Below are 18,834 nucleotides of genomic sequence, written 5' to 3'. Positions count from 1 at the left end.
GTCCATCTTTCTTCTCTCTGTCTGGCTGGTAATTCCTCTGACTATATCTTTCTTCCCAGCATTCTCTGTTTAGCTCTTGCCCTAACCTTATCATGTCCAGCTATTGGCCAGTCAGCTTTTTTATTAAGCCAATCACAGCAACATAATGTTCACACAGTGTAAAGGAATATTCCACATAGGCCTAATGTTACAAACGTCTTCTGTGGGTAATCACAGTTATAATTATTTACAGATGGCAGTGGCCATATCATACCCAGAGGACAGGATTCCACAACAGATGTCTTAAGTATTTTTAGTTTGAGCAACTTGAAATGGAATTGCCAACCATTGACATGTATAGTAGTTAGTCTTCATCTGCCAGCCAGCTCCCACATCACAACACAGAGACTTATTATTAATTATGAAAGCTTAGTTGATAGCTTAGGCTTGTTTCTAACTAGCTCTTAAAACTTAACCCATTTCTATTAATTTACTTTCTGTCTTGTGACACATGGCTTATTATCTCATCTCTTACATGGCTTCCTTGACTTCCTCGTAGACTCTGCCCTTCTTCCCAGTATCCTCTGTGCCTGGAAATCCTATGTAGCTATTGGTCATTCAGCTCTTTATTAAACCATTCAGAGTGACATAACTTTACACAGTGTAACCAAATATCTTGCAACATATAGTTTATTTTATGGAAAACATCAGGAATTTTGGACATGTTAAAAAGTCTCTCTTAAGCCAGGCGTGGTGGCGCACGCCTTTAATCCCAGCACTCGGGAGGCAGAGCCAGGCGGATCTCTGTGAGTTCGAGGCCAGCCTGGGCTACCAAGTGAGCTCCAGGAAAGGCGCAAAGCTACACAGAGAAACCCTGTCTCGAAAAAACAAAAAAACAAACAAAAAAAAAAAAAACAAAAAAACTCTCTTAGACATTGGAGTAAAGTTATTTTACATTACTTAGAGTTCAGGAGAAAGGTGTATTTGATTGTTCATTTGCGTTATCAGTATGTAGATAGCATAACCAAGAGGGTGAGTGTATATGGAGAAGATAATCAAGGGTGAGGTATGAGTCATTCATACCATTATTACAGAGTATGCTGAAAAATGTGCCATGAAGTAGTAATAGGGTGATCTCCTAGAAGTCCACTAAAAAGACTGCTGAGAAGTCAAGGAAAATGAGAACTGAGAACTGTTGGAAAACAATCATCTGTACTTTATCAGATGGATTTAGAAGCATGCTGAGTGTCATGGGGACTAATTTGAGTGCATGTTTAAGAGTGAAGGAAGGAAAATTGGAGCCAGCTAGTACAAATGATGTCTGCATAGTTTGTCTATCAGAAGTGTACCCAGTATCTTAGATGAGCAGCTAACAAGGAGAGAGACTTCTTTTTTAAACATGAGCAAACCCTACTCCTAGATGAAGAGCTATAGACAATTAATGACATGAGATGGAAAATCCATCTTCCCAGGGATGAACCCCATAATTGGTTATCTTATATCAAATGGTCAGCCCTAAAATTATACACATGAGTAAAGCTAAGTAGACTCAGAAAGTTGTATATATATTTTTCTGTGTATATATGCATGTGTTTGTATGACAAAAGTTTAAAAGAGGCCATGAATTTGAGAGAGAGTAGTGGGTGTATTTCTAAGAGGAAACTGGAGGGAGAAGATGGAGGAGGGGGAAGGGATGTTGTAAATAAAGTACATATACATGAAATTTTTAAAAAAGTAATTGAGAGCAAACTCCATGTATTTGGCTATATGTAATAGGAGTGATCTGGTAAAAAGGTAGCATGCTAATGATCCTTAATATTTTATTCTGGTGTTTTCAGTCATAGTCTTTTCTGCTGCTGCTGCCAAAAGATTTTCTTTACATTTCATTTATCTTGTTTTGCATTTAATTTTTATCTCAAAAACAATCTCTAAGAGAGTTCCAGATTTTCTTGCTTTCTTAAGTTCTTTGAAAGCCTAGCTGTGCTTGAGTTTTGTTCAGAGTTTATATTTCTAAGGTTTTAATATTATTCATTGTAATGTTTATATGAGTATGTTGCTGATATTTCTGCACTAAGGGGGAGGGGAGAAAACTATTTGTCTTCCTTGTCTGTTCATTTTTACTGAGAATTTAAAGTACCTGCTATATATTTAATTAATAACATAGTTTACATTATTTGCAAATATAAGCATGTTTTTGCAGACATAAGATTTGTTTTAAGAATAGCAGTATAAATAGCATAAATTCTTGCTTATGAAGGCAGTAACAATTAAAATTGTGTCATTGTAAATCAGATCTTGTTTTTCATTGACATTTTTTGATTGGAGACTTCATTTCTCACTAAATGTAAAAAAAAAACCAAGCTATTTATATAAACAACATATATACTTGTTTTTCTCTTATTTCAGAGAACCAAGTAGCATTTTATAAAAGTTGTAATTATCTAGTCTTAGTTTATTGGTTTTAAATTATATGTTATTTTGAGTTAGTGTCAATTAATGGCTTTATAGATCAGTAACTCTAGCCAAGGGATGAATCTCAATGTAGAGAGCTTAAAATCCTACATTTGTCAGATATGTAAATCCTCGTACTTGGGAAGTGGAGGGAGAATATATGTAACAAGTCTGTCTCTGTCCTGCCAACAGCTATCAAATAATGACACAGAGATTTATTATTAATTATAAAAGCTTGGCCTTTCTTAGGCTTGTTCCACTAGCTCTTAAAACTTAAATTAGCTGGGCGGTGGTGGCGCACGCCTTTAATCCCAGCACTCGGGAGGCAGAGCCAGGCGGATCTCTGTGAATTCGGGGCCAGCCTGGGCTGCCAAGTGAGTTCCAGGAAAGGCTCAAAGCTACACAGAGAAACCCTGTCTCAAAAAAAAAAAAAAAAAAAAAAAAAAAAAACTTAAATTAACCCATTTATTTTAATGTATGTTCTGTCGAGTAGCTGGTTACCTCATCTCTTCATACTGCCCATGCTGCTTTCTCCATGTCTGGCTGGTAACTCCGCCTTCTTCTTCCCAGAGTCCTCTCTGTGCTTGTAAGTTCTGCCTATACCTCTTGCCTGGCTACTGGATGATCCGCTCTTTATTAGACCAATCACAACAATATATCTTCACACAGTGTACAAATAGCCCACAACATCCCCCTCCCCTTTTTGTCTAAATAAAATGGAAAGGTTCTAGGACTGTGTCACAGAGAAACCCTGTCTGAAAAAAAAAGAAAAGAAAAAAGGGGGCTTGGGGGGAAATTTTAACTCTAATATAGTAAAATCATATACAATAAGGACAGTCAAGTAAGAAATACATTTACAATGTTCAGTCTATCTGTATTTGGCAAATTTATCTTTTTAGATCTCAAAACATTTTCTTAGATAAACAACTTAAGCTTTTATGTTTCTCAATCTTACAAACTTTATATCTTTTATATAAATTTCTGTTTTGAGTTTGGTAACAAGGAGAACTAATTATAAGTATCTAGTCTTCAAGTTCATCAGAGACCCAAGAAGGATATAATATTATCTGAGTAAACAGGAAGTAGAGAGCCGATGACTTCCAAAACTATAGAAATGACAGAAATAGCTATCTGGACAGTTACTCCTTACCTCAAGGTTTCTCTGCAACTTTGAGGTATCTATCTTCACCCTTCAGGCCTAGGATAATCTGACAGACTTTTCTGTGAAGCAGGAATTTTGAAGGACTGTTCTACCTTGTCTTGGCAAAGTATATCAGTTGCTTTCTTTTGTTTCTTGCTTATCTCATTTGGGCAACATACTGTCAGCAGTTGAGGCAAGGGCAATTTCTTGCCCAGTGACTAACTTTTGCCACAAAGGAAGTAAACTCCCGGGACTGGAGAGATGGCTCAGTGGTTAAGAGCATTGACTGCTCTTCCAGAGGTCATGAGTTCAATTCCTAGCACCCACATGACAGCTAGCAACTGTCTGTGACTACAAGATCTGACACCTTCACACAGATAAACAAATAGGCAGAACACCCAATGCACAAAAAATAAAAATAAATTGTTTAAAAAAAAAAAAAAAAGGAAAGTAAACCCCATATGGAGGCTCTTCAATGACCATCGTTCTTTTTTAAAGTAAATTGGTACTGCCAGGAGCAGAAGTGTCTCACTGTCATGAAAAGCCTTAGGTTATTGAAATGTTTTAAATGTCATATTCTATAGGTCTTTGAAGTGCTTGAAGACCATCTATCTATTTAAAATATATCTCTGTTTAACCTTGAAAACATACCTAACATGAGTATAAGTTTGATTATTATAGATGGCTAACTACTAACTTGTCTTTCTTAATTATATATTACATTTTAAATGAGCAGAATAGGTACAATAGAAACATATTTACAGTATAACAAAAATAACCTTAAATTTGTATCAATATACCAAAATCCATACCAATGTAAAGTATTTGAGACTAGTGGCTGTTCAAAAGTAAACTCAACAATCCACCCTTTTATCCCATCATTTCTATATTATATGCCCCCTTTTTCCCTTCAGAAAGAGATCCCTGAATATAATCTTTCAGCTTTTTTCCTAATCGTGGCCAATAACAACTTGTTACCAACCCCCTAAACAATGACAAACATCTATAACCCACCGAATGACCAAAAACCTCACCTCTTGAGAATGTGGACATCGTGTTCTATAGACTGCTTCCTGTTGTTTGGGGGCAGTGGCGTCTTTAGGGGACCCTGAGAAAACTGGGATACTGCTCAGGTCCTGGGAGAGCTAGCTGTATAGTTTGTTGTACTGTCTCTTTGTAATGGTGAAGTACAGTGCATATGTTATCTGAAGTCCTGGATTGGAATATTGCTTGAAGCTGGACCTTCTCAGCTAGCCGCTTTGAAGTTGTTCTGGATGCAGATTTTGAGAAAACTGCAACAGAGGCATTCTGAGAGGCTGGATTATCTAGGCTACTTGTTTTCATTGGTGTATGGTCCTTTTATTCTTTCTGAAAACACACAAGCTTCTAAAGGTAACATATATCTGCATTAACACAAGTGTGGAATGTGCAGTATGCCCAAGTCAGCTAAAGATGTTTTTTTATTCCATGTTTGAGCAGGTAAAAGGCACCTATCAACTTTATAAGTCCATTTGGACTGTATAACCAAACTAATATAAATCTCTATCCATGTCATATGAAAGGATGGTTTATAATAAGTCATGAGGACTCTAGCCAACAAGATTTATCATGTTTCATCCAGTCTCAGAGCTGTTCCTATGTCAGGGGATCAGCTTATACATCATCTGTCCTGTTGTCTGTCTTGGTTTTTTTCCACCCTCATTTCTGTAGTCAAGATCCTTACTAATTTTGAAGAAAACCGTAACTTTTTATTTCCTATGGAAACAAAAGCATAACCTCTCCTCAATGCAACATATTTTCTGACTTCCATTTTGAAGTTAAGACATTCTTAAAATAAATAGGATTCAATTTAGCAGTTTCCATAACCCAGTGTCTCAGCAACTATTGTGTTTTTGTACATGAGCATTTAAAAATTTCAGAGGCAACAAATTACCGTACAGGATCCAGACACCCTGTGTATATCCAATCTTTTTGTGGCTTATTCTTTTTATATTACTTTATTTCTTTTTTTAAAGACTTGATTATCTTTAAACTATATTTTTTCTATGACTGTCTGTAACCATTTTCATTAGCATCTATATCTGTTCAGAGATTTTCTCATTCTGGACCTGACTTTATTAAGTGCCAGTAGCTGCTCACTTGCAGTGTACTCTGATGTGTGCCAAACCTTAAGCTGCTAAGTGGCTGCTGAGCAGCTCTGGCTGTTGGCTGCCACCCCACCCCCCCACTTCCCTGAGGACCTAGTCTCATGTCAGCTTCAGCAGTACTGGGCAGTACTACATGGTACTGCCCCAGCTCTGGAGATTTGCTTAGTCCCAGTGGCAGGCATTTTTACCTAGCATGCCAGTTGCTCAAGTGCTCTGCCACACAGCAGGGCCTCTTAAAAGAGCCTCACCTCTGTATGCTGTGAACAGTGGGCTCTGTGTACATGCCCCCAAGTTGTAAGCCATTTGTAATGAGTCTCTGTCCCACCAGCCAGCTTCCAAATAACGACATGGAGACTTATTATGAACGCTTGGCCTTAGCTTAGTCTTGTCCCACTAGCGCTTATAATTTAAAGTAACCCATTTATTTTAATCTACATTTTATTTATTTATTTATTTTTTATTTTTTTGAGACAGGTTTCTCTGTGTAGCTTTGGAGCCTTTCCTGGAACTCACTTTGTAGCCCAGGCTGACCTTGAAATCACAGAGATCTGCCTGGTTCTGCCTCCCAAGTACTGTGATTAAAGGCATGCGCCACCACCACCACCTGGCCCTACGTTTTATTTTAATCTACATTCTGTCATGTGGCTCATTACCTCATCTCTCCATACTGTCCATGCTGTTTCCTCCATGTCTGGCTGGTGACTCCACCTTCTTTCCTGAGTCCTCTCTTTTCCTGGAAGTCCTGCCTATGCCTCTTGTCTAGCTATTGGCCATCTAGCTCTTTATTAAACCAATCGTAGTAATATATCTCACACAGTGTACAAATAGCCCACAACATGGGGACAGCCTTGGGCTACAGAATGGAACCTTATCTCAACAACAAATCCCTGAATTCTTGAAGAACTCCCTGGAGTGATTCTGCTGGCTAAGAACTATGAATTATACACCAAAAAGAATTGTATGCATTGTAACTCATTTTGAAAGGTGTATCTGATCCAAAACTCCTTTTCTTTCTTTTTTTAAAAAGTTTATCTACATACCCTAGTTCGAGTTCACTTTGTGATCCAGACTGACTTTGAACTAGCAGCATTCTGGCTAGCTCAGCCTCACAGTGCTAAGGCTATAGGTGTACACCATATGCCCTGCCCCAGATTACTTTTCAGCTTGTAAACCTCTTTGTGGCAGTATCCTTAGGAAACAGACTGGTCATATAGGTTGGTCTCCTCCCCTATAATGATTATCAGAGCAGACCTGTATTAAAGTGTCCCTTAGAGCTGCTGAAAAGTCCTTGCTCTAAGATCTTGCCTTTTTATTGTAGTAGATTACTAGCACTACATCTGGTGGTTTCAGAATTAAATTCCCTGCCTTGTTAACTTAGGGCTCAGAAGTATACTTTTGAGCTTATGCCAGATAATCTACCTTATTTTAATTCCTTTTATTAACCCACCAAATTTAGTGAAGTATTCAGGTGTTCTAAAACAAAGTTAAGACTTTACTTTTTCCTCTCCCCAACCTCAAGTGGGGATATAATTACTTCAGTCATCTCAGAGTTTAAATTGGTTTTGAATGGCCAATAATGAAAATGTAATCTCTTAACACTAAATTGCAACCTTTTTTTTTTTTTTAATGGTTTTTCAAGACAGGGTTTCTCTGTGTAGCTTTGTGCCTTTCCTGGAACTTGCTTTGTAGACCAGGCTGGCCTTGAACTCACAGAGATCCGCCTGCCTCTGCCTCCCAAATGCTGGGATTAAAGGCATGGGCCACCACTGCCCGGCGAATTATAACATTTAAGACTAACTAGACAGCTTACTTTTAAAAAATTATTTTTAATTTTATATGTGTGTGTGTGTTTGTGTGTCCATGCATATATAGGTATGTGCATATGAGTACAGGTGCCCATGAAGGCCAGAGACATCAGATCCTTGTGGATGGGTGCTGGGGACCAAACTCAAGTTGTCTTCAGGAGCAGTACATCCTCTTAATCACTGAGCCATCTCTCCAGTCCCAGATATTTTACACTTAAAAAAAAAAAAAGTAACTCTTTAATGTTGCAGACTAAAAGTTCTTTACCTCTTCATTTCTGTTACACTGTTATTTCCTAGGCATTGCTGTTGAGTAGAGGTGCAGTTTCTTTAGCAATAAACAGACAAAAAAAAGTTTTGCTTCAGGTTGTCCTTTTCCATTCAAATTGTAATGCAGCTACTAGTTTGTGACTTGAAAAGGACCTTACTTCCAAGAAAAAGGAACTTAGCCACTTACCTCTATCCGGCTTTTAAGTACAGTTTCTGCTACTTCCTGGACATTTGGTGATGGTCAGTTGGAGAATAAGATTACAGACTGTTTAACTAGGTAAGTTAGGTTTTGAGCCAGAATACTAATGACCTATTGTAAATAGTCTTTGCTTACTAAGAGTTGTGTATTCTCTTTCTTACTAGGAAGTGTTAGTGACTGAGGATTTGAAAGTTAGATTTCATGAGCTCTGGCAGTTTGCTGAGTGAAAGGACTGAAATATTCAAGATGTCCAGTGTAGAGACTAGAACAAGTTTCCTGTAGAAAGAATGGGGAAAGTGAGAGATGTTTTTGGGCATTAGATAAGGTGATGGTATCTTCTTGCTCCACTTTTCTGACTACAAAGTGTGGTTTTGTCCTATGTGTAAGTCTGCAACAATACTTACTCACTATATGAATAGATTTGTGTCGGGGTGTGAATGCTGTTTTTTAGTTTTGTTTGTTTGTTTGGTTTGGTTTATACCAGGGAAAATAAAAAATTTGTATATGAAGTTAGACTGAAAGAATCTAAGGTTGTGAATAAAAGTGCTCTAACATTTCTTTTTGTGTTTGAAGACTTGATCTTCCTATACTTCAGAAACCCCCAACTGGGTGTTTGCAACAGCATCCTCTTTGGAGATAACATCTAGTCCAGAAAATTCGAGTTAGTATCTGTCTCCTGAACAGATGGATTTCAGCCAGTGTTCATTGTGTTTTTAGTATGTTCACTTCCTAGTAAAGAATCCATTTTCTCTCTAATGTTAGATTTTGTTTCATTTCTTTACTTTTCTGAAGATGTGTGTGTTCCTTCAGAAAATGATGTTAACTGTTCAGGGAGTAGATAGGACGGAAAGGGGGTGAGAGAAGGGTGGTGGTGGCCTGGAAAGTTTGTAATCAGCCGAGCCTAACTTGTTCTGACAAAGAAAAGTTCATACAAAGTCACAATTTACCTCAAAGGCTAAACAAAGCTGACAGACGACCACATATAAAACAAGGAGATGTTAGTTATTGTCCTTGGTGTTAACATTGAGAAATGGTTTTTTTTCCAATCTCTTATTTATCCAGCCCATTTATTTTCCAAAGAGACCATTTTCTTGTAGTCAGCCTTTTATTTTTTTTTCCCCTGTTCATTTCTGTCTCTGTTGTTCAGTTTACATCCAGCAGAATTTATCAGGGCAAATATTACTGGGCACTTGGATTGGATGTGACTTTTAAATACTTCTTTTGGTCCAAAATATTTATTTACATTGCTTGGAAATATTCTGGAGAAGATAAACATTAATAGTTTTAATTTGAATATGTTTTCTTGTAGCAGAAAAAGAAAACTAAGACCTTCAATCCACCAACACGTAGAAATTGGGAAAGTAATTACTTTGGGATGCCCCTCCAGGATCTGGTTACAGCTGAGAAGCCTATACCACTGTTTGTTGAAAAATGTGTGGAATTTATTGAAGACACAGGTAGGCTAGAAGAATCAATACATGAGATTTGATTTATATTTGCATTTTTGGTACAATAACAGTTTGTCAGATGTTTGTGATATGTTAAAGCTGTATTTGAGCCTTACTGTTCCCATTAGCGTCATCTTAGTCACCTTGAAGGTAGTTATCTGAAACTTAATTGTATCAGTAGTATTTTTTATTTATTTTTATTTATTGTATTTTATTTATTGTTTTATTTATTTTTATTTATTGTATCAGTAGTAATTTGAAGATCATCTTGAACATAATAAATATGTTGAAAGTTAAAATATTAAACTTACTAATTCTGAAATTTATAATAGCTTCGTTACTATAATATTAGGTTACTTTTTATAATTTTTTTAAAAAATATTTTCAACCTAATACTATTTATGTTACTTATTTTACACATGGGTAATTTCTTTTAAAAGTTAAAGCCACAATTTTATATTACAAATGGCAGTTCATTCTGTGTGTGATTTACTATTTATTCAGCAGTTCTAGCTTGATGTTGTTTTATATGGTTTGAATTATGTTTATAAGGAATGTATAGATATCTTTACAGTTCTAAAAACAGGTTTGCATTTATGTTTGCTTTGCTGTAATATAGATCATTAAAACTGAAGAAAAATCAGAGTTGGGATAGTAAGTGTTGGGGAATAGATTTGAAAAAAAGAATGTGCTTGAGTGTATTTTATTTATTGTTTTTGAGACAAGACCTCACTTTGTATCTGTGGAACTGTGTAGACCAGTTTATCCTCAAACTCAAATCCTGCTGCCTCTACCTCCTGGATGCTGGGATTAAAGGCATTTGCCAACATATCTGACTATTGAGCATATTTTAAATGAGCTCGAAGTTAACCGTGGACCTGAGTGATTCAATGAACTTCAATTATAAAAAAGTTTAAAAACACAAGCTACATCAGTTTTAGCTTTATTTGCTTGTAATGCTCTTTTTGAGGTATATAAGCTTTTCGGTTTTTTTGTTTCTTTGTTTGTTTAAACTAGTATAGCCATGTCTTATCTAAATAATCATGCTTAGTTTTGCTCATGGATGCCCTACCTTTTATTCCAGTTATCAACTTATTTCTGTACATGACCAGTTTGTCTATTTGATGAGGAATGGTGACTTCTGGTTTTAGTAAGGGATAGAATATAGTAAAGTACTGTTACTCACTAGTATCATGATTGACATAATATATATCTCCATTTAGTTGGTACATGTTAATTTTTAGAGTCTACATTTGATGTGAACTAACTTACATTTTCTTTCCTTCAACAAACACTTAAAAAATGAGTGGTAGACAAATTTCTTGTTCAAAGTTAAGATAGGAAATACAAATGCAAAGATTTTTCTAATACTAGCTCTCTGCTTTGGAGTTACTGACTTCTCATTTTCTGTAGTAATATATTTAGGCCTTGTGAATACAACATGTTTGTTGTTGTTTAGGGAAGGGATCTTATGTATTCTAGGCTGACTTTGACTTGTGTTACTCTTACTTATACTTCCCAAGTGCTAGGATATAAGGCATGCACAACTAGATTCTGTTTTATGTCGTTTTGAGGATCAAACCCAGAGCTTCCTGAATACTAGGAAAGCATCTCTACCAACTGAACTGCATTCCACCTGTAGGCCTGTGGAAATGACTGAGGATTTAGAAAATGATTTTCTTCAGTGATTGAAAAATATTAAAATAACAGTGGGTTTAGCGTTTACCAATAGAATGAAAAATTATTATTTTTAAAATACCAGTTTCTTGAGTATTTTCATAGTAATCGAGTGACCTGTCTTGAGGGAAGTGACTGCGATTCTAATTCAGTTTTAACTTGAATTAGTCTAGAGCAAATAATAAGTAATGTGCACATTATTATTATTATTATAAAAAGTAATGTGCTTTGATAGAAATATACTTAAATATATGGAAATACAATACCTATAGAAGAATGAAACTAGAATCTTCTTGTATATTGCTTGTTTTTATTACTGATTTTTAAACTGATTATCAGTTTGGTACCGGTTGTCAGTTGCTTAAGAATTCAATTTCTGCGGTGGTGGTCCCCCTCCCTATTACTCCTCAACTCATGAAGCTGTATCAAGTCAGCCTGGGCTAAGTGGTGAGACATTGTCTCAAAAAAGAGAGTTCAGTTTACCGCTCTCATGTGACCTCCAGCATAGGAACCACCATAAACTTCAGCTTATAGTTTATAATAAATGAAGATATAGAAATGGTAGTCATTATTTTAAAATTGTATTTTAGCCATTTACAGATTCTAAGCTCTGTTATAAGTCATGAGCATTCATTATAATCAGCTCTCTTGTTTAGAAGATTAAATGTTGAATAATCTTGATAAAAACATGATGAATTTAAGAGTCGATGAATCAACTTTATTGTCAGAATTTACATAAAAAATATTATGCATTATATAGACAATGTCCATTTGCCTCAAACAACATCTAGTGTTCTATAATTACGTATAATGTTAGCTGTTGTATTTTTATCTCTGATGCTGGTCAGACCTGGTGGGATCCTATGTGTGCTAGGCCAGCTATCTACCAATGAGCTACATCCAAATCCTGTTGCCATTTTTAAATCTTATTTTAATGTTCTGTTATGTTGAGAAAATATTCTAATGTTCCTAGAATTTTCCCCAATGGATGTTGTTGGTTTTTTTGTACACCATTATTTTTGGTTTTTCGAGACAGGGTTTCTCTATGTGGTTTGGTGCCTGTCCACTCACTCTATAGACCAGGCTGGCCTTGAACTCACAGAGATCCTCCTGGCTCTGCCTCCTGAGTGCTGGGATTAAAGGCGTGCACCACCAATGCCCAACTGTACACCAGTATTTTAATAAAATAGATAATAATTGTCCTGTGCTTAAATGTCCTTACAGTTATATGCCTACATCCATAAAACCCTTCACAAATGACACTCTGGATAGAAGTAAAAACAAGAGTAAATAAAGTGGCTACTGAGACAGTGTCATTTTAGTCATAGACTCCCTATAATTAGCACTTTTTAAAAGTGGGGCTTAACATTATTTACAATTACATCAACATTCATAGTGGCTGGATATTGTGGGCCATCACTATGATCACAAGACATTTCTTTGTACTTCCCAAATCATGTTATAGTTTAACTGTGAAGATCAGTTACTACAACACAGCTTGTTCTTACCAAGAAGGATTTTATGTCTGTTCAGAGTCTTGGCCCTTTGGACCAGTCCACTATCAGGTAGAAGAAACTGTAACTAGATTCTTCATGTCTTACCTTCAGGTGACTCCCAGTTTTCATACGTTGTCTGATTTCTTTAAGATACATGGAGGGCTTGCATCAGGGCCATGTAAATGAGGATGTTCTATATGAAGGAGATCGCATCCTTAGGCATCTTGTTTCATCTCCATTGAGTCCAGTTTTGATGAAAACCCTTCAGTCTGTCTGGGTGTTAATTTTGTGACATAGTTTCTCTGCATCTTCAGAGATGATTATAATGTTTTTATTTGGTTTCATATAGTGAATTACATTGGTTGATTTTTCAAGTAAACTAACCTTGAATTCCTGAGACAAATACCACTGGGTCATAGTGTTTTATACTTTTTATATGTTGCTAGATTAAATTTGCTAAAATGTTAAGGATCCAGAGTACTGTTTAGTCTGATACATAGTTAGAATTACTTATTGTAGCAACAAGATTTTACTTAACTCCCTATTTATTAAAAGATATTTTCAGAATAATTTTTAATTCCTGGCTACGGGAACTTTCTTTTCATTACATGTACAGTTTTCAACCAGTTTGTAGAGATTTTTGTCCATACATGTATGGGGCTCTTAACTGTGTGTCTCCATTTCTGGTGCTGTGGCCCACAAATCAGACTTCAGTCTTTCTGACCTCTTCTCTGTAGCTGCTAAATGGTCTTGGCCTATTAGGTTTCCGTCTCCATTCACTGTCTGAAGATTCTCTAGGCAGTCACATGGCTGATCTCATTTGCTTTTCCCTATGTTTAACAGTTGGGCTTTTTTAATTTTTATTTTATTTTATTTCATTGTTTGTTTGTTTGTTTATTTTTGGTTTTTCGAGACAGAGTTTCCCTGTGAAGTTTTGGTGTCGTCTTAGATCTCACTCTGTAGACCACGCTGGCCACAGAGATCCACCTGGCACTGCCTCCCGAGTGCTGGGATTAAAGGCCTACACCACAACCCGGCTGGTTAACAGTTTTGAGCTGAGTATTTAGTACTTTTTTAAAAAATGTTAATTTTGTTCTCCTATTTTTAGTTATTTACTATGGGAGGATGATTTTCATGCAGTTAATTCCTCATGGTAGAAGCAATGTCCATATTAATGTACATAGAATCATAGTAAAATAATACTTTTCAAAATAGTTTGGACATGTTGCATCTAATGTGCCTGTGGAATATCCTAGTAAAAGGCCAAGACTCTGTTGCATATGTGGCCACAGAGCTCAGGAAAGTGTTCTGAGTTTCAGATGCTAATTTAATAATTGTCAGTTTATAAATACTAATGTAAGCTTTATGTTAATGAAATTCAGGATCAACATTTAGAGAAGAAAAGTTCAAAATGTTAGCAGACTATGCAAAACAGAGGTCCTAAAACCAGAGAAGAAAATAAAGAATCATGGTTATAAGTATTAAATAACTTAATTTTCTTACTGTTTATTAAGGTAAAATTCACAAACTTAAAGGTAACCTTATTAAAGTGTACCAACCCAGTGATCCATATTGCATTTAGTATTGTAAAGCCACCCAGAACATTTTTAAAACCCCGAAGAAACTCTTATCCTTATGAGTTCCTTATTCCCCACTTTGTCCAGCTTACTAATCTGCTTTCTGTCCCAGTGGGTTTTTTATTCTGCATATATCATATAAGTATATAGTATATGAATATTTTTTTTTACTTCTTAGTGTTAACATGTTTTTGCAATTCACCTATGTTGCAGCATATATCATATTTTATCTCCTTTATTATTTGGTAGACACATTCAGATGGCTTCTACCTCTTGACTGTTGTGAGTAGTGTACTGTAAACATTCATATACAAGGATTTGTCCAAGTGTTTTCTATTTCAGTGGTTTTTAGAGGAATGGAATTGCTGTGTCATTCAGTAACTGTTTCACTTTTTTAAGAACTATCGGAGTTTTCCACAATGGATACTGTTTTACATTTGACCAGCAGTGCATAAAAGGTCATCACCGGTTACAACATCACTAACACTTGTGTTCTGTATGCTTGTATGTCTTCATTCTCACTGTTACTTCCCTTTTAATATGTAATAATTAAATAAAAAATAATCTCTAGATTATTTGATAGTATTGCCATAAGCAATATTGTCTTTCAATTCATGGATGCTTGGTATTTTTTCACTTGTTTAACTATTCCTTGATTTTTTTTTTCTCCAAATCCTTTGTACAAATATTCCTGAGCATTTTATTGGGTACTATTCAGTTGTAATTTTTAATTTTTTTTTTAGTGAAATCCTGGCATATACAGTGTTTTGTATATTAACCCTGTAATTTGGCTGAATTATTTTTATTAGCTCTATTAGATTTTGGTTTGTATGTATTTTTTGGAATTTCTCGTGTGTCTCTCTCTGTGTGTGTATATATATATATGTATACATATGTATATACACACACATATATAAAATGTTTTCTAAGTAGGTATAGCTTTACTTTGTATTTTGTATGGCTTTGTTTCTTTGTACTGGATTTTTGACACATTGGTGAGTTCCAGTGTGAAAGCGGGGCCTTTGTCATATTCCTTATCTAGGGGATAGTTTTTTGTCGTCTTTGGGATTTCATAACTATTACTTACTTTTGAGGAAGCTTCTTCTCTGTTAGTTTCCTGAGGCTGCTATATAAGACCTTTAGAAAGTGGCTAGAATAAAATGACAAAGTTACGTGTCGTATCTGAAGGCTAGAATTCTGAAATCATAAGTGACGCCAGCAGGGTTTGCTGTCTGACAGTCTAGGCAGAATTCCTTTTTGTTCTTGACTTCAGTTACGATACCTTGGTTTACAGGTGGGTCACTTCAGTCTTTACCTTTGGTGTTCTCATTGGGGGTTTTCTTTTTTAACTTATTTTTAAAATAATTGTGTTTTATTTATTTATTTGTGTTTGTGTGTGCGCACGCACATGCATGTGGAACTCAGAGGACGACTTGGGGAGCCGGTTCTTCATCCCTTATGTGGATCCTAAAGCATCTTTAGCCACTGAACCATCTCACTGGTCCATTTTCTCTTTTCTTGTTGGTATTATTCACATTGGGTTATGAAACAGTCACCCAGCTGCATCCAGTATGTTTTTATCTTGTAGAATTATATATGCAATAATCAAAGTCATCTTTTGCAGGTTTATTGGTTAAGGTTTATTATGTTACTTTTCTATTGCCATGAACTAAAAAACACAAAACAAAGAACAAAGGTATTATATTAGTTTATGGTAACAAAGGGATAGATTCCTCATGGCAGAGATGGCACAGCATGGCAGCTTTATATGTCTTTTCTTACACTTTTGAGCTCTGGAAAACATTACAAGAATTACTCACCAGGATCCATTCAGGGACCTTCTATTATAGTTTTTGGTATGCTTTTACACTTTTTAAATAGTTCTTATGTCTGTTTTCATGTCATGTATGCTTCTGGTTTTTGTTGTTTTTGGTTTTGGTTTTTTTGTTTGGTTGATTGGCTTTGGGTTTTGTTTTTTTGGTTTTTTTTTTTTGGTAGTGCTGAAGTATCCTTAACATATCACACAGTAGGTGACAATTGTTAAAGAACTATTTCAATTGGTTTTAGAATTCTAATCTTTAAATAACCCCAACTCACTGTCCGGTAATTGTCAGAAGTTGCTGTTATTGACACTTGAATTTAACAATGCAGGTGCTGGGCCTAAAAGGATGGTTCAGCACTTAAGAGCACTGGCTGCTCTTCCAGAAGACTGGGTTCAATTCCCAACACCCACATGGCAGTTCACAACTGTCTGTAATTCTAGTCTCTGGAGAGCCAGTGCTATCTTCTAGTCTCTGTGGGTACCAGGCATACATGTGATACACAGAAATACATGTAAGCAAAACACTCATCCACAAAAATAAATTAATTATATATATTTTTTAAAAGGAGTGAGCCACTACAAACAATCTGGGTATTTCTTTCCTAGCACAGAGGAATTGTAAATTAGCCCTTGAAACATTTCTACAGATTGTTTTTAAATGCTTATGTCCAGAAACAAATTCCTTTAGGCCTCCTGGTATATTTTACCTTTTTTGGTTTTCTAGCTTTGGGCTATCTTATTTTTGTTACTAACAACACTGTCTTACTGAAATATCTGATCATTTAACTGGTTAAAAAGCTAAACTTTCTGTGTTTTTGTTTTACCCACCGTCCATTAGCATATACTCTCATGAAAGTAGTGGTACCTGGTCTGTGCATAATTAATCCTTTATGTTTTATAACCAAATGATTGCCCTTGTGACACTACACACAGATCTTTCTTTTACATTTCTGCCTGGGGAGCTGGAGGGACGGCTCCTTAAGAGCATGTGCTGCTCTTGCGGAGGATTCAGGTTCAGTTCCCAGCACCCGTGTCAGCTCCCGGAGACCCAGTGCCCTTTGCTTGCCTTTGCAGGCACCTTCACCTATGTGCACACACCCTACGCAAACGCACATACATACTGTATAATTAAAGTTAAAAACCTTGTTTTAAAGAATATTTTCCAAACTAAAATCGGAATTATCTCCCCCCCTCCCCCCATTAAAAAGAGAGCCAGGTATGGTGGCATACACCTTTAATCCCAGTACCTGGGAGACAGAGCCTGGTGGACCTCTATAAGTTTGAGACCAGCCAAGGGCTGTGTTGTAAAACTCTTGTCTCAAAAAACAAAATTAGATAAGTAGATAGGTAGGTAGGTAGGTAGATAGATAGATAGCGTGGTAGTTTGAATGTAATTGGCCCTCATAATCTCATAGGGAGTGGCACTGTTAGAGTAGGTGTGGTCTTGTTGGAGGAAGTGTGTCATTGTGGGGGCGGGCTTTGAGATCTCTTGTTCAAGCTTGACTCAGTGTGACAGAGACCATTTGCTGTTGCCTTCTGGTCAAGATGTAGCCAGTACCATGTCTGCCTGCCACACAGCCATGCTTCCTGCCATGATAATAATGGACTGAACCTCTGAACTTTAAGAGGCCACCTCAATTAAATGTTTTCCTTTATAAGAGTTGCCGTGGGCATGGTGTCTCTTCACAACAATAGAAACCCTAACTGAGACAGACGGGTAGATTAAAAAGAGGAGACAATCTTTGTGAAAGTTCAGAGAGTAGGATCATTTATTATGGTTGAAGTCTGTTTTTGCCAAAGAACCTTGTAGTAGAAGTTTTGCAGGCGTTGGTGGTAATAGGGTTGGACATAACTGCCTTGTTAGAAGCTTGGTCCTTAATATGGCGGTGTTGAGAAGTAGTATGGACCTTCAAGAGCTGAATGCTGTTTCGAAGTCCTTAGATCATTCCCTAAGGTGATCAGGATAGTTTTTGAGAGAAGATTATAAAAGCCTGAGCTTGGCCCCTCCAGCTCTCTGACTTCCTTTCTGTTAATATTATATTTCTACTGTAGTGATGCAGCCAAGAGCTGATGCTGGTACTAAAATCATGTTTGTTAGAAATTTAAATGTCCTTGTCTATTTTACTATAGGAACAAAAGGCTAACATATTTGTGCTAGAGTTTTCATAATTTAAAGTTATATAAACTTGAGTAATTTGCATTATGCTGGCCTTGTTACAATATTATAAAAACAAAAATTTGTGTTTTTTCTTTGGGATGGCTTTATAAATTGATATATCTGTACAGAATTGCTGTTTTATACTTGATAATCAGATTGTGTGTATTTTGTAACACCTTGTTTTCTTTTGTTAAACATTTGAGTTAGCGTACAGAGTAATGGGCTTCATGGCAGCTTCTTGCATTCATGTCATTGTACTTTGTTCTCATTCTCCTTCCCTGCTGCACTCAATACTTTTTAAATCAGTCAGTCAATCAATTATGTTTTGCGGCAGGATCTCACTAGGTAGCCCTGGCTATCCTGGAACTTAACTCTGTAGGCCTACCTCAAGCTCAGAGTGCTTTCTTTACCTCCTGAGTGTGGGTGGGATTAAAGGAATGTGCCCCTGAGTCTGGCAGTAATTTTGTTTTTAATGACAGAATTTCTACAGGAAAAGGAATGTTGCCCAGTTCTGATGAAACACTTAATCCTTTACCCTTTTAAATGCCCCAAATGAAAATACTGATAATAGAATCAATTTTGCTTAATGTTTACTCTTTGCATAAACCTTCATTGTGATATGAAATGAAACAAATGTGTGTACAGTTACATTGAATTAGTAGAGGAA

The 18,834-nt window shown here is 36.2% G+C and overlaps 1 protein-coding gene across 8 annotated transcripts in view; it reads left to right on the top strand.

Moving 5' to 3' along the window:
* Arhgap5 (Rho GTPase activating protein 5) overlaps positions 1-18,834 on the top strand; it is a 75,415-nt gene that overhangs the window by 32,493 nt on the left and 24,088 nt on the right. For 7 of the 8 annotated variants that reach the window (XM_076550674.1, XM_076550675.1, XM_076550672.1 and 4 more), the window contains one exon: positions 9,299-9,446. In XM_076550674.1, coding sequence (XP_076406789.1) covers positions 9,299-9,446 — 148 coding nt within the window. The remainder of the gene's footprint in view (positions 1-9,298; positions 9,447-18,834) is intronic. The other variant, XM_076550678.1, reaches the window with a different exon arrangement.

The sequence above is a fragment of the Peromyscus maniculatus genome, chromosome 14 (assembly GCF_049852395.1).
Source record: "Peromyscus maniculatus bairdii isolate BWxNUB_F1_BW_parent chromosome 14, HU_Pman_BW_mat_3.1, whole genome shotgun sequence".
Classification (NCBI taxonomy): domain Eukaryota; kingdom Metazoa; phylum Chordata; class Mammalia; order Rodentia; family Cricetidae; genus Peromyscus; species Peromyscus maniculatus.
The sequence above is the reverse complement of the archived record's forward strand: the minus strand, read 5'-3'. Positions and strand labels throughout refer to the sequence as shown.